The 17013-nt window shown below is 41.5% G+C and overlaps 1 protein-coding gene across 3 annotated transcripts in view; it reads right to left on the reverse strand.

Moving 5' to 3' along the window:
* Positions 1 to 907: 907 nt before the first annotated feature.
* LOC115061234 (receptor activity-modifying protein 3) overlaps positions 908 to 17013 on the reverse strand; it is a 37959-nt gene continuing 21853 nt past the window's right edge. Inside the window, exons 2-5 of one of the 3 annotated variants that reach the window (XM_029529521.1) lie at positions 6128 to 6157; positions 4491 to 5082; positions 3888 to 4047; positions 908 to 1776 (exon numbers count right to left, since the gene is read on the reverse strand). In XM_029529521.1, coding sequence (XP_029385381.1) covers positions 1521 to 1776; positions 3888 to 4047; positions 4491 to 4518 — 444 coding nt within the window. In that variant the 5' untranslated portion in view covers positions 4519 to 5082; positions 6128 to 6157 and the 3' untranslated portion in view covers positions 908 to 1520. The remainder of the gene's footprint in view (positions 1777 to 3887; positions 4048 to 4490; positions 5083 to 6127; positions 6158 to 17013) is intronic. The other 2 variants (XM_029529519.1, XM_029529520.1) reach the window with 2 other exon arrangements.

The following is a 17013-nucleotide window of genomic DNA, read 5'->3' on the forward strand; positions in this document are numbered from 1 at the left end:
GCGGCATAGTCGTTAGTGCTATTGCCCCACAACAAGAAGGTTGTGGGTTCGGTTCCTGGGGTCTTTCTGTGCACAGTTTGCATGCTTTCCTCATGCCTGTGTGGGTTTCCTTCGGTTACTCCGGTTTCCTCCCACCATCCAAAGACATGCATGTTTAGGTTAATTGGTGATTCTAAATTGCCTGTAGGTGTGTGTGTGTGTGTGTGTGAGTGGTTGTTTGTCTCTGTCTGTCTCTGTATGTTGGCCCTGCGATGGACTGGTGACCTGTCCAAGGTGTACCCCACCCTTGCTCCGTGTGAGCTGGGATTGGCTCCAAAACCCTATGCAAGAAAAAGATGAATGAATGTGTTTGATATTTTTCAGTGAAATTTGGAGGGTAGAATTTAGCTATGACACCAGGTGAAGTAAAAGAATGGCTGGTTTCCTCCTATTTTATCCGACTAGGTTCTTTGTTATCATCATGTTATGATATATTAAGATTCACAGTTTTTGTATACCACAGTATCAGTTGAACATTCTGGAAACTTCACGCTTCGCTTGTTGCAGGTTAAGTAAAGAATCACAGGACTGAAATGAGTAACATATCCGATTACTTGCAATAACAACTCATTGAGTGGTCACTTTTGCTTATAGTAATCAATCAGTAGAGTGTCATAGCATTTCTGGCTTTACAAATGCACGAAAATGCCTAAATGACACAGAATGCAGGAAAACAATTTGGTTGAGTTTTGCTGGGGATAGGTGACGTGTGGCCTGAGTGCAGAGGCAGTGCAGATAAAGTAGACAACATAGATTATAACTTTAAAGTGTGAGAACCCAGTAACAGATGATATTTATTGTTTCTTATTTGAGCAAACGGTCATCCTACAGTAAAAGCAACATTGCCATAAACAGTCAATTAGGCTCAGCTTGCAACAGTGTTGTAACAGATCTTTTTGGTCTCCATAGAAACTTTTTTTTTTTTTTTCTTTCCATTCAACTGCAAGATCATATCAACACAATCTATATTAGTTCATACTTGACAGTTTCATTCCTTGCAGTATCGTATTCAATTATGTGTGTCTGGGAGGCTCAGTCCAGTCAATGGTGCTTATGCTCAGAGGACACTTGGCATTCAGCAACAATACAGCGCTCTAGGGTCTAGATCCTGATCCAGGGGCTAAATCACCCAAGCATCAAGTCATTCAAAATATCAACATAGTCTGTGTCTTAATTGGATCTTTGTCCCTGTTGCCCAGAAAGACAAAGCTCTATCTGAACCAAACAGGAGACGAAGCTCCCAATTCTGCATTTCAAAGGTACTTTAATATTTTGGAGCACAAGAGGGCTGATACCACACATCTATCTTAAAAATCCATAGGTGGAGCTTGCAACATAAAAGTTTAGATAGCTTAGCTGGCTGTGGTAGACTGGTGGCACATGTAAGATGTGAACTGTGTTCCTTGTCTCTGCAGGATGGTTGGTGGTCTGGAGAGCAGCTGATGGGTTATGTGACCAATGAAAACACTTTTTAAGAATAGCTAGTCCAGGATATCACTCTTTTTGCTGCACCAGACCACTAGCGTTATCATGGCCATTGTGAGGAATATGGGTATGAAGATGAGGATCGTGAGCGTGTTGTCTGGTGGATCAACCCACACCACATGCTCCATGGTGCAGTTGGAGAAAAAGTGCTTGTGTACTAGGATGATGTAGCTCTCCACTAGTGGATTGGGCCAATAGCAGTGGACGGTGTGGGACTTGGTCTCTGTGCAGAGAGTGAAGAGGTGGTACTCACTAGGGAGGAAGATGAGAAAAAGAGAGGCAAAGGATTTGAAGTCAGAGCTTCCTTCAGTTGAAGCATATAGCTTTCTTAGAGCACAAAACCATTCAAACGCTCAAGGTGGTTGATCTAGTATTATTCAGACCATTGGAGGTTAGTACACAATCAATCACTGTGGCTGAGGGTATACTTTTAATTCTCCAGATGCTAGACTTCACTGCTCTGACTAATCCATTCAACTAGCTAAAACTTTCCATCCTCCATCCATCTTAGTCATTCAGGTCCAGCTCCTTTTCTAATGACATCCAGGAGCTGTTTGTGTTCTCAAGTGCTACACTAACAATCACATTGTCTCCAAGTCCACACTGGCTCCAATCTGAAGATGAAATGCCCTGGGACTCTGGTTTGTGACATTAACTAGTCAAGCAAAAAACTGACTGGCCAATAAAACTGAGGTTTTCATGGCCAGTCCCAAAGCTTCAGAAAAAATAATTCCATCTGAAAATAATTCCATCTGAAATCATAGGTGCCCTGATAAACAATTCTATAATGTAGTGCATCTTTCCAGATTGTGGAAAATGTTTCATTTCTTTACTGTAATTCCCCACAATCACAAATAAAGTTCTGGATCAAAGGATATTTTTAATGTGAAGAGGAAGAGAAAGAGGAGGTTTCAGTAGTTCCGTAGCACCCATGAATGCATATTTTTCTGTCTGGCTGCTATGCAGCCCCAAACTGAGAGAAAGTAGGACCTTACATACCATGGTAAATTCTCCAGCATCATCCTATTGCTAAACGTAAGCTAGCTATTTAGGGTATTCGAGCAATTTTGGCCTTAAGGTGTTAATCTAATGTATGGATATAAATGACTAATATGAAGCTTGCTTATCAAGATGGTCAATTTATTATCACTAGTAAACTGTGATGACTTCAAATTAGCATGCGTGCCACACAGGGACTGATTGAATCTGCTCCGAAGCACAACAGCAAGACAAGAAATTAGTATTATTGGTGTCAAGCACAGGTATAGACCTGCAAAAGCAAAGAAAGTCAATTTTACAAAGCTGTAATGATAATTTTTTTCATGATGACTCTTTGATTATTCGTATTGACATTTTCAGTTTGACAGTTTCAATAAGATCCTCATTTGAATCTCTGACACAAACTTTATTTTTTCTCCATGCTGCTTTCCACAAATACAGAGCATGTGCATTAGGCCACTTGCTCTTCGTCCTAGAGCCACTTTTTCAGTGAATCAGTGACTCAGACATTATGTTGATACTGATCTCCCCTGTGAATATTACTGTGCTATAGTCTCACGGTGCTCTATGTCTGGAAAACAGACATGGGCCAAAGGTGAGAGGCAGGAATTAACTGGATAAAGATAGATATAATGGCCTGGAATCACAGGCTTCAAACAACTATGACAAGCCTAGCCACATTCATCCATCCAGCTGCAATGGTCGACAGAGATTACTGTTTAACTCTGTTCATTCTATACTACTGTTCATTATTGTTCGACTGATCAACAGATTGAAAACTGCCAGGGTGCAGATGTGAGATCCTCATTATTTGTGCTGCAGCTAAGGAGCCCAATGACTTGAAGACAGCAGCACTCAGATCAGATGTCTCTTATCGTTCACAGCTTTTAACAAAGTGACAGATCTGGCGTACACTAATTCTTAATTTTTTGGATAATGCCAGAATGTTATTCAAGAAACAACCAGTGTCTTTTAAAAAAAGAAAATGAAACTGCTGTTGCTGAGGATCAGGATAGAACCTTTCCTCCATATTGAACCTGCCCACGAACATGTACTAGTCTTAGGCACCAGTTCTCTAACCTGGGCCTGTCCTCCAAACTGAACCAGTCCTCAGTGCTGAACCTGTCCACCACCATTCTTCCTTTTTTATTGCAAGTTTCTAAAAGGTTCAGAAAAATGGTTGGTGATGTGGGTTAAAATAACTACTTCCAGAAAATTGACACCGATTGGTTCAATATGCATAATATAATGGTTCATGGTTAAAATATTATTTATGTAACAAAAAATATATATATGGTAAAACTCCTTGTATTCTGATGCACAACTATCAAAGTCTGACAGCAACCAAACATTCTGATTCATACCTCATGAAGTGAGTGAGGTTACACCAGTGCTGTGGATTTATGTGAGCCATGTCCTGCTTGAACTCCTCTCCACAGATCTCTACCTCCCATTGCAGACGCGACTCATTGCAGGCTTTCCCTGGCCAGGGGGGGTTGGGCTTTGTGCTGAGACCATCAGTGGCTTAGGGGAAAGAGAGAGGGATAGAACTTAGCAGGTGTGGTACAAAGGGCCTTCCACACAAAGGATCATAACTCTGCAGATGAACATTGTTTGAACTTAAGCAGATGGTGTACCAACAGTGGCAAATTATTTCATTGGGTTCTCTCATAGATAAAAACAGCAAAAGAAAATCAAACTGTGTCCAGGGGCATTTGGCCTAAAAGCAGGATTTGTAAGTAGCAAGGTACCAGCTGAGTGGGATTTTTGAACACATGGTCAACTTGGAAAACATCCTGTGTGGCACATCCCAAGACTTGACATCCAAAGGATCCAAAGGACGTTGACAGCTACAGGCTGGTGGCACTTACATACCACCTGATGAACATCCTAGTGGGGCTGTCCCTTTTGCATCTCCCCACCTGTTGAGCTCAGCGATGGACTTGCATCAATTAATGCCTACCAACCTGGCAATGGTCTGGACGAGGTCGTCATCTTCCTCCAATATCAAGCCCTCTCTCACTTGGAGAAGACTGGAGGCACTGTGAGGAGTTTGTTGTCCAATGCCACACATTCAAACCCACACTATCAGGAGACAGGTTGGAATTCTCAGGGAGGGACCTTCGCCTGTCATCCCGGATCCTGGGCTACTTCACAAACTGGCCATAGTATATAGGGGCACAGGAATGTGTGAATGGCACAGTCATCTGTAGGACAGGGGCCCTGGAAGGAACAGTTGTCTCCATTCTTCTTCACCCAATGCACTGCAGACCTCTGCCACAACTTACCCATCTGCCACTTGCAAAAGTTTTGTGATGACTGTCATCGTCTACTGCATCAAAGATTGGGAGTACAGAAAACTGACACTGGCCTTGATGGAATGGTGCCAGCGGAACCACCTCCAGGGAAAACCAAAGCAGATGGTGGACTTTCACAGGCGGTAAATTCCCTCCCGACTCCAGTGAATATCCAGGAAATGGCCATTGAGAGGGTTACATCTTATAAATAGCAGACTATCTGTTAAGGAGGCTGAGATCTCTTGGAGTGAAAGAGGCACTTCTGAAATGTAAAATTTTAATTAGAAATTTAGATTTTTGGCAGATTTTACAAATTTTTCCACGTGTCCTACTTTAACAAACCTCTGCTACAGTTTTGATCCAAATTACTTAACATTCAGTCAGTATAATCTCAAGGTCTTGAAGATGAAAGTTGACAACTCCACCCCTTTAATGTACATGTGCTGATAATTAGATAAGGTTGTAGGATGGACTCGCAATATTGAGCATGTTAGGTTAATTGAAGATCCCTGAAACATTTCCTGGGTATGTAAAACTTTGTAAAATAGACTCCTGCTCTTAATTGGGACAAGACATTACCACTGTCTATCAGTTAAGGGAAACAGGCTTAAGTGGCTCTGGTACAAGTTTTGTGCCATGATAAAGTATTTGTATATACAGTGCTCAGCTCAGTACACCCCCTTCGAAAAATAACACTAAACAATCAAGCAACAATTTTTGCATTACCCTAAGTTGAGTAAAACTGAAAATTTTGTTCTCTAAGTTATATTATTAACTTTTCATGTTATAAGTTAAAGAAATGTTATATAAAACCTATTCTGGTCAACATTTTGAAAATTGTTTTTGTGTTCATTGAGATATTGTTTATAATTTTACTTTTCAAAGGGGGTGTACTCATTTACGTTGAGCACTGTATAGTAGATCAATGGCTGAGAAAATGTAGTTCAAGGGCTGTCAGTAAGAAGGTGGTGAAAATATCTAAAATAAATAAGCATTCTTTCATGTGATTAAAACTGATTTTTTTCTGCTGATTCTGCCCAACAACATTAATCAGTCAGGCAACAGGTCTTCAGAAAGTGCACACTGACAGCTACAATTAAGAGCCTACACAACTACACATTAAATAACCATCAGTATGATTTTTGCATGTCACCCTCAACATTATTGCTCCCTCCATATTTTATATTAGTATAGATGAAAGTTAACTCTTGGGTAAGGGTCATGACTGCAGCTGAAGTTATAGAGATGGATTGATAGACAGATGGGTAGACTGATGGATGGGTGAGTGGATGAATGGACATGCTTACCCGACAGCCCTCTCATCACCCAGATGTTAACTGTAAAGAAACCACAGAGAACAGTTACAGTTGAGGACCTGCTTTTGCTGTCATGACCAGCAAAATAGGCATCTGAACAGATGTAACACAAAGGTCACTGAGACTTTAAGGCGCCAGGCTTTATCAGCAAATGGTGACATTGGTTGACGTGCAACATCAAGGCAGTCTCAAAATTCAATATACAGATTTCATAAATGCACATTCAGCAATTTTTGTGCTCCGTGAATTTACATAACAAGTGTGCCTCCGAATTAGATTTTGTCTGAAAGTCAGAAGTCCGAAATATAACTACAAAACAAAGCATGTGCATTTGTGAAAAGCCCTGTGAGAGTTCATTCATTATGAGACTGTTCTGATTCCATACTATTACCTCACCCCCTTTGTTTGTGTACACTAAGAGCTGTTTTATGTTAATGGCACTGGACTGAACTTAATTCAACCAGTTAGATGTTCACATCGACATTATGCTCATATAGTATAGGGGAGTAAACATAAACCCATTTTAAATCCTCTGATCCATGCCAAATGTAAACTGACATCACAGACGTAGATTTTTGGCCAATGTAGTGGACACTGAGTTCTTGCTGTTATAAATCATACTATGCACGTTACTTCATTAAATCATGTTATTTCTTTAAAATGATATCAACCGTGTTGAGTGGGTTTGGGGTTGTGTGGGGGCTAGATAAATTTATCAACAGAGCCATTGGCATCATCACAAGCATATTTTATGGAGGAAGAAAGGTAAGACAGTTTTTTTTTTTTTTTTTTTTTGTCCCTAACAATCTAACGTAAGCAATATTTTTCAGAATAATTTTTCAGAGTTAAGCTTATTTATTGGTTTTCATACAAGCAGAACATTTATTAATGTATACTGTAATAGATGGAAGGACTTTGTACTTCTAATCTTCTATTAATTCACACATTCATCTTCAACCGCTTATTCGTTTCCGGGTCGTAGAAGGTGCTGGAGCCAATCCTAGCTCACATTGGCCGAGAGCGGGGTAAACCCTAAAAAGGTCACCAGTCCATTGCAGGGCCAACATACAGAGACAGAGACAGATAACCACGCACACTCACATCAATGAGCAAGAGCACTAAGAGCATTAGGACAATCAGAGGAGGAGGAGGAGGAGGAAAAATCTGTTTAGATTAATAGTGCCATTGGCCTCTATAGGCCAAAGCCATAATATTTGCATTTACAAACTTGTTACAGTTGCAACTTTGTGCCTACAAAGATCTGTTTAAAGAAGCAGTTGCCAGTGTGTTTTATTAGATTAGATTTGATTTAATTTGCTTGAGATCAAACACTTCACAGTAAGAGCATTTGTCAATCTCATTTGTTGCTACGTTTCTTGCAACAAATGACATGCAAAGGAAAAAGATAATTTGAAACTAAATTTGTGTGTGTGTGTGTGGACAAATTTATATATCCTTTGCCAGCAGGGGAAAAACTTGCACCCTTGTATGAGGAAATTAAGAAAAGAAATGGACAAGAACACAAGGATATACAATGCAAACTATCTGACTCATTGGATATTCCAAATGCTTCCAGGTGCAGAATGCCTGGATACAAAAGCAGAGCCTTTGTGTTTCAGGTAATTTACCCTTTCCCCTTGTCTGTTTCCTTCTGGTCTGATCATCTGCCCTGCCCTGATTGTCTCACTAGTTTCCCATTACGTTGTGTGTGTGCATATAGTACGTGTCTCCCTTTGTCCTGTTCATATTGTTTTCATGTCAGAGAATGCGCATGTACTTCCATGCCAAGTTTCATGTCCAGCCAGGTTTTGTATTTCTTTGATACTTTGTCTTGTTTTTGTTTTTTTCCAGCTTAGTAGTTGTTCCTTGAAAGAGTGTTTTCAGCTTTCTTCAAGTGAGTGATTTTCTGTTGTTTTTGTAGTTAGATTGTTGTTGTAGATTGTTTATACTTTTCATTAAATCATTGTTTATCTGATACTTTGTTTCTTGAACCATGCATTTCGATTTGGTCGAAGTCCAGTCTTGACAACATGCTACTCCATGTTGTGTCTCCAAAAAGTCATATTGCTTCATCAAATAAGAACATCTATCCATCCATCCATCCATCTTAATCTGCTTATCCGAGACATTCTTTTCCCCGGCCACATTGACAAGCTCTGACTGGGGGATCCCGTGGCATTGCCAGGCCAGAGTGGAGAGATAATTTCTCCACCTGGTCCTCAGTCTGCCCCGGGGCCTCCTCCCAGCTGGACGTGCCTGGAACACCTCCCAAGGGCGGTGCCCAGGAGGCATCCTAACCAGATTGGGTTACAAAAGCACCTCAACTGGCTCCTCTCAATGCAAAGGAGCAGCGGCTCTACTCTGAGCTCCTCGCCCTATCTCTAAGGGAAAAGCCAGCTACCCTTCTGAGGAAGCTAATTGCAGTCGCTTGTACCTGCAATCTTGTTCTTTTGGTCATGATTCAGTTCTCATGACCATAGGTGAGAAAGACCATACATCTGATGTGGCTTACCTCCACGCACAGCCAAGGCTCTGGAAGTCAAATAACAGCAGCTTGTGTGAGCAGCTTGTGAATTGTCCCTGTTTAGTGCTTGTGTATACTAGCTTTTATTGTATTTTAATGGATCATACTGCATTTTCAAGCTTTTGAAAAATGTTTGTAAAAAGACTAAACATTCGAAAAACATTTTGCTCTAAGGATTGTGGCCACTTTATTCTGTTTTTGGGAGCGGTGTACTAGCTGTGAGCTGCTGGTTTGTCTTCACACTGTTTTTACTGAGGCAGCCTCAGCCACCCAGCTTCTTTACAGTGGGGCTTGCCTTCAGTCTAGATTTGCTGCAGCAATTCGGGAACTGAACCAGAGCCTTGGTTTTCTCAGTCAGTCCGGAGCTTGTTTATTCAGCATTGAGGCTTATTGCTGCTAGTACAGCCTGGGGCCTACTAATCTAGCTCTGAGGACTATTGCTGTTGCTCCTGATGCTGCATTCTGGGCCCTATCTGTCCAGCTCTGAGGCCTACTGCTTCCGCCTGCCTGCTCGTGTCATACCTTTTCGGGTCAGGTACTTGCCTCCTCCTTACTGCTTTCCTTGATGCACGACCTATTCAGGCTTTTGTCACCTTTTCTTCCCCTTTCCTTGGACACGGCAATCCCAAACCGCTGTGTCCCTCCTCCCTCGCTGCACACTCACGCACATACTGACAAAGACTCTCACACACCAATTCATTCCCTATAATTCGTATTTCATACAGACACAATGTCTTCTGTCGTGACTTTCTGGGCCTTCGGGTTAACCGTCCCTCACAGGGTGAGTGGAGAAAGTACATTCCACCCCGGCTGTTCCAGATGTCCAAACCAATGTTTTGCATAATTTGCTATTTGTGCAGGCAGCAGATCACTATGTGGACTCTTTTAACTATGCAGAATGGCTAAGTATTATTTGCAACTCTGTCCTGGAACTTTGTTGTTTCAGAGAAGTCTCTTATTGTTACTGCAATGGTGTCAAACTTCCAATATAGAATTTCTAGTAACAGATGCATGAAAAGATGTCTGCCTCTTCTCCCTTTATTGATCTCAGGAAACATACAGCCTAATCCTGGGCCGGATATTGCTACCTGTAATACTCCTGCTGATTTTAAAAACAGGACAGAGCTGGGTATTATCCATTTAAATATTCGAAGTGTGCTCCCTAAAATTGACTTGCCTCGCATTTGGGTCAAATCAACAAATGCTGATGTTATCATCTTTTCTGAAACCTGGCTTAGGAGCTGACCGTCCAAAAAGAGGTGGGGGCATTGCAGTTTTTGTTAAGTCAAAATTCTCTGTTAATATCTTATTGTCTGTATCAGTCACTCAGCAATTTGAATTTCTGGCCCTAAATGTCGAAGTATTTACAGGGTTGCTACACATGTTCTGCACTGACTCAATTGATAGCTAATTTGAATTATAATGAAATCATAGTGTCTGGAGACCCAAATTGGGACTGGTTAAAACCTATCACTGACAATTTAAGAGATGCATGCATCTCTCTTAGATAAGTCCCTAAGTGTTCTTAACTAATGTCCCACACAAATACTCAATGACAGGTGTTCTTGTAATTGATATAAGTGATCATTGTGTATTTCCTGCTGTCCCAAATCTAAACCTCGCATTGTGATCAAACGTAATATGAAGGCCTTTGTTGAACAAGGTTTTGTCCATGACCTTTGTCATGGTCATTGTGCTTCCGAATGAATTCTCCTAATTAATGATGTGGAGGCTGTTTGGACCCCAAAGTGTTGAGAGCAAATAGAGTATTTTTGCAAGAGTAAGAAAAAATGGCTGAAAACAACATAAAATCAGAGTCTACCATTCGGACTGTGGTGATCGGCGCGACTACTGTAACCAGTTATCACGAATTATGAGGAGCTCCCAAGAAGCGGGTGACGTATATTTGTGTCGGATTCAGACTCCAGCGCCCGAGGCTCTCCACAGAGAGTGGAAACTGTCAGTGCTTGGGGGTACGTGTTTAATTATACCTCACAAGAGATGTTTTTTTTACCAGTTGGAAAAAGTTTTACAACCAGACGGGATCGAGAGCGACACTCACCTTGACAGACTGGTCAGTGCTGATGTTGGTGGGTGTATCAAATTTGAGAGTGAAAAAAGAAGAAGAAGCAGAATCATCAGGAGTTCCGAAAAAAAGAATTGCAGCCAACATTTCGTGGGAGATCAAGAGTACCCCATCAGGTTGATGGTACAGAGCCACCCATTAGGTGAGTGAACTGTATGAAGACGAGTTTGTGTTGGAGTATTACAACAATGAATGCAGAGTTTTCAGAGATGTTTGCACATTCTGTTCAAGAACTGGTTGACGATGATGGAGGAATATGCAGAGAGAATTAAAAGTCTGTGAGCAGTCAGAGTTCCAGAGACTTTCTGCTTGTGAGGCCTGCTGGTGAGGTGTTCGGACAAGGCCTGCACCAGGCCTTGTCCAAACACATCCGAACACTTTTATATTTTTTGAAAAATAACAAACAAGTTAGAAATTTTTTGTGAAAACAGTGATATCTCAAAATTTTCACTATGAAACTGGTTGAATTTTACATATATGGTTCACACACTCCCTGTCCACATGTGTACCAAATTTTGACATGATCCCGGAGAACACTGGCTGGCTCTGGAAGAAGATGGAATCGTGACTTTTTTCGACTCTTTTGGATTCCCTCCCAATTTATTATTTATTTTATTATTTATATACTACCCTAAAGACATTTTAACATTTTTAGAAAAACTTTGCAAAACCGTGTTATACCACGGCAGACAGCTATGACACATCCTGTCTACAGCCTGCAGTTTAACTTTTGAAAATGTTTTATCTCTGTACGGAGGTGAAGACGAGGCGTTAAAAAATGACGACATGGTGACTCATTTAGTGAAAAAATATCAAAGCTGTACGATGAGTTGTAAACTCTCACCACACAATCTGTTTAAAGATTGTTACAAGTTGAAGAAGAAGAAAGAAAGACACAGAAAAAAAAAACGGTCTCAAGCGTGGTTTTTTTTTTTTTTTTTTTTTTTTCAACTATAAACTTTATTGAAAATGCAAATTTGTTCAGGGAGAAAATTTGATCCACAGAGGTTTCTTCTTTTTATATTTTTCCCCACCGAGGGTGTAGATGGACGAGGGGCCTTTTCTTCATCATCATCATCTTCTCTTCTCTCTTCAGGGGGCATGCTCCATCGCAGGGATAGGATGATTTTCTTCCGAGTGGTTTCAAAACCACCACCACTCTCTTCCTCTTCCTCCTCATCCCCCCCATTCTGAGTCTGCTGTTTTCGAGCTTGAGGATTAATCACGGAGAATAGGGGAATGTTGACCTCCATCAGAGTATTTAAAAAAACCCATCCAGCCCTTTGGCGCCGGTCTCTGGGATTTTTTAATATAACATGCTGACAAATGTTTAATCAGGTCCACTAAATGAGAACCTCTCACAGTCCTTCCCTTATAAACAAATTCACCCTTTGGAGTCCATCCACCATTGCTCTTGCTTAATTTCTTCATGATACAGGTGGCATTTTTACGGTTATGAGGAGCAAGGTTTTGCAGTACTTCAGAGACTGTCTAATCCTGTTGCTGCAGCGGCTCCACCTCTTCTTCTTCTTCAGCAGCAGCAGCAGGTGTAGGTTGACTCTTCACCGCTGCCTCTCTGTCATCTTGTTTGACCAGGGTGAGATATCTTTGCTATAGGGTGTGGAGCTCCTTTTCTCATAGGGGGTTAGTCCCGGTTCATTTAATACAGCCCTAATTTTTTCATCCAAATCACTTTCGGTTGTACATCTTAAGAAATATATATCTTATATATCTTAAGAAAAAAATCTTTTTCACTGGGACATCTTTGTTGCCAGCCAATATGTTGATTTGAAATTTATCCTGTGGGTTTTTAAACAGCATCAGGTAATTACTGTTTAAGCTGATGGTACAACTGTATTTTCTTTTGTAAAAATACATTTTGGGTCAGCAGCATCACGCTCATATTTAAAAAAAAAAAAGAAAATATAAATATAAAAAATTAAAATTCTTACCACTTCTGGATGACACTTGTAATAACACGTCATCCAATATAATGAGATGGCTTTTGGTGAGGGGGAAATTATTGAGCATCTTCAAAAGAATCCGGCAGTCCTTCGACAAATTTTATATTTTTATTTTTCTTTTGCAGTTCTTCGTACATGCTTTGAAAAGAAGTATAACTTTATACAATATTCTCAGGTACACGATTCATAACATGTTTTCCAATACATTTTTTACAAAAAAAGTTTTTCCACAGCCGCTGGATCCTACAATGTGGCATGAAAATGCAAGAACAATATGGGGTCAAAATCAATTTCTTCAACATGGTGTCACATTTTTTAAAAACCAAAAGGCAAAGTATGACCCGTAGGCAGCAGCCGTCCCTTGTCAAACACAAAGCGAAATTTTTTCTGAAAAGAAGAATTTTTTTAAGAGAAATCCCCTTTTATCCCTTACAATGTTTTGCTGAGGGGCTTCACTGAACCCCTCCCTCTCCTTCTCCTCATCCCCTCTCTCAGCACTCTGTCTCGCATAGTCCTCCATCAACCGCTTGACGCTGTCAAAATTGACTTTGACAGCAATTGTGCGTCTGCGTAACACCTTTGACCTTGAGGACCGCTTTTTTCTTGTTCCTGGTTTGATAAGCACGATTTTTAGGACCAGGTTAATTCTTGTATGCTGTCTCCGTCTAATTTTTCCATCAAATCTCCCAGATAATTACCCAGAGGCAGTGTGTTTTGTCCCTTCCTAGTGCGGTAAATGAGGCTGTCTGTGTCAAAGTAAAGAACTCACTGTCCTGCATAGGTTGCAAATAACTGTACAATTTTAAGTGGCCGTAGGCCGTGGTGAAAGCCGCTACAAGCACGTTGTCCATATTGTTAGGAGGGGCGATGTAGCGATCTCCGTGCACCCACTGGATCTGAGCCAGTCTGTCGTTGATGAAGTTAAAGTATTTGACCTCTTCTGGTTCTGTGATGAGAGACGTCTGACAGAGGTTATTTGTCTGAGCAAACTTTCCCCAGAGACTGTTGAGCTTTTTGCTGGATTTGGTTTAATTTGAGAGACATCCAGCAAAATACCCTGATGAGTCTGATAGTCCCTGATTTTTTTACTTTTTAAATTTTATTTCCCACGGAGTTGCACACGGCTGAAATAATGACGGATATGACGTTAGCTTAGCTCGGTTTCACCCCACTGGTTAATGCAGGTACATAGAAACCAGAGTAAAAAGAAAAAAAAAAGATACTTACGACTAAGAAAACAAACGCTGTTGCTGGTGCTTGGTGGAGGAAGACGAACTGCTTGAAGATTCGCGGGATCTTTTCCCGCCTTATCAAAAAGCTGAAAGTTAAGCTGGGTTTCTTCTTCAGGAACAAGCCATGTTTCTCCTTTGCTGCAAGGAAAAAAGTAGTTGCTGCTACCATTCTGCCTGTGCTTGACTATGGTCATCTGTTGTATAGCATGCCCCTGAACATTGTCTTCAATCCCTTGTCACTGTGTACCATGGTGCTCTGAGGTTTGTTACAGGCTGCAAAGCTCTCACACATCACTGCTCCTTAAATGCCCAGAGTGGCCGTCCTTAGACATATGCATACTTACTCACTGGCATCTAGTAGATGCCAGAGTGGCTACATTATCAGAACCCATAGCGACAGTGTTCGTTCCAGTGAAACATAACGGTTAACTGTTCCCAAACTCCACACCGAACTTGGTAAACAGGCTCCTGCAGCCTGGAACCTGCTCCAGAGCAGCCTAAATCTGCAGGTCCATCACACCCCATCTTATGTAGCACTAAGCTTTGAGGGGCTGCACCCCCAATTCCACATAGTAGAGATCGAGGGCTTGGGGAGTGCATGAGAGACTACCGCCTGCAAATGAGGGGGCTCCCATGCCCTGTCTGTGTCCCCCAATTCTAACCACATCCAAGTGTGGCAGTATGAGGTCACGTAGTACTAGCTGTTTGTGCTTGTACTACCTGGGGCTCGTTAGCCAATTTCTGCGGGCCAAACCCTTATAAAGAGAGGGGGTTTACTATAATGAGGCCCTTTGCTCTTTGACAATGATGGCGCCTCACTTCTTGTTTGACTTTGCAGCCTGCTCACCTTGCCTCTGCCTAGCACCTGTACTGGACTTGCTGCAGATAGGTTTTTCATCTTGGAGTTTGTCAGCTACCATCCCATTCCGTTATTCATTAGCTACTGATGCCTCCTGTCAGTTCCAGTCTTCCTCTCTGGATCCCCTTGCTCATTTAAACTGAGCGTTCATTCACTGCTTTTCATATATTATATATATTATTTGTTACAATTTTAAAATTTTTATATAGTTTTTTGTCGCACAAGTTTCTTGTGTTTCTCTAAATTCCGAAACTAGCATAGCTAGTGACTGCTGTGAATAGGGCAGCTGACAACAAGGGAAAGACCATGTGACAGCCTGGATAGACAGCTGACAGGAGGCAAAGACCCCACAGGTGCTGCCGTGGACTAGCAATCCAAGGTAGCAGTGGCAAGGCGCAACAGCTTTGTCACAACCAGCACAAGCTACAAGTCACTTAAAGAAAATACCCCAAGGGTCAGCGAGAGCAGGGGTGGAAGATGACTCACAGGCAGACTACACGGTAACAGATACTGGAACGGATAAGACTACGAGTTGGATATGTGACTCAGTGAAGGATAGGGGCACGGACCTATTCTCTAGGACTAGATGTGGGCAGAATAGTTTGAAGGGCATAGCGAGTGTGGCTGGAGGGAATAAAGACGGTAGATTAGAGGGAAAGATGCTCCAGGTTTGTCCTTGTGGTTGGCAGAAAATAACATCAGTCAGAGGCCTTAGAGTGCATCAAGGAAGAATTGAGTAAGTTTGATTGAGTAAGTCAGATGAAATCCAGCGACAGGTAGAAAACCACAGTTCGGAGGATATCAACAACACAGCCACAGGGGTGGAAGAGGAGATTATAAGAAGGGATGCAGCTGACATTGAGGTGAATAGGCCAGTTAGAGAGAGAGATATGGAGCAGAAAGCTAGAGTTAGATGGCCACGGGCAAATAGTAGCAAGGAATGGGAGACAGTCAATAGGGACTTGTCAATAATTCTGAGTAGACTAGGAGGAGATGCAAGTGATATATTAGAAAAAATGGGAGACATAATCTACTCTTAAGGTGTCTTAAGATCTTTCTATCTTAAGATTTGGGGTGCAAGATAGAAAGAGGGTTGAAAGAGTACAGGTAGCTAAGTCTAGATGGCAAAGAGAAATTGAGAAATTAGTTAAAGAAAGAAGACAATTAAGAAAGCAGTGGAAAAGAGCTACAGAGGAGGAGAGAGAGGGAATTAATGTGTTGCAAGAGGGATTGAGAAATAGGCTAGCTGTGCTTAGAAGGGCTGAAAATCTTAGGAAAAAGAGAAAAAGGAAAGAATATGTAAGAACAGCATTTTACAGGGACCCGTTCAAGTTTTTTAAAGGATTGTTTAGCCAGGAAAAGGGAGGGCAGCTTAAAGCGACAAAGATAGAAGTAGAAGAGTACCTGAGAAATACATATTCAGATTCAGAGCAGAATAGAGTAGTAGGACTTCCACCTGACATGCCACCATTAGGGGAGATAGATCAAGAAATGGATGTTAGACCACCTAGGTGGAAGGAGGTTGAGGAGGTAGTCAGGCGTGCGAAGGCTTCTTCGGCCCCAGGGCCAAATGGAGTCCCCTACCGGGTCTATAAAAGCGCACCTGATATCCTAAAGTTTTTGTGGAGGCAATTAAGAATAGTTTGGAAGAAACAGTCTATTCCCAGAGCATGGCGTAGGGCAGGAGGTGTTCTTATTCCCAAGGAGAAGGAGTCCTCAGAGTTGAGTCAGTTTCGTATGATCTCTCTCCTGAATGTAGAGGGGAAGATTTTCTTTAGTGTAGTTGCACGGAGACTAGTTAGTTATTTAGAAACGAATAGCTTAATAGATACTTCAGCACAGAAGGCAGGAATACCAGGTTTCGCAGGGTGTTTAGAGCACACTAGCATGATTTGGCATCAAATTCAGGCAGCCAAGAGCGAGAAAAGAGATTTGCATGTGATATTCTTGGACTTAGCAAATGCATTTGGGTCAGTGCCACATAGTCTTATTTAGGAGGCGTTTGATTATTTTAGAGTTGTCAATTTAGTAAGAAAGTATTTCCAGGATATCAGGCTATGTTTAAGTACGGCAGGCTTTACAACAGGTTGGCAGAAGTTAGAAATAGGTATTATGGCAGGGTGTAAGATTTCTCCATTAGCATTCACAATGGCGATGGAGGTAATTATTAGAGCCTCTAGGTGGGTTGTAGGTGGAGAGAGGCGGCAGGATG

Source organism: Echeneis naucrates, chromosome 20, assembly GCF_900963305.1.
Source record: "Echeneis naucrates chromosome 20, fEcheNa1.1, whole genome shotgun sequence".
Classification (NCBI taxonomy): Eukaryota; Metazoa; Chordata; class Actinopteri; order Carangiformes; family Echeneidae; genus Echeneis; species Echeneis naucrates.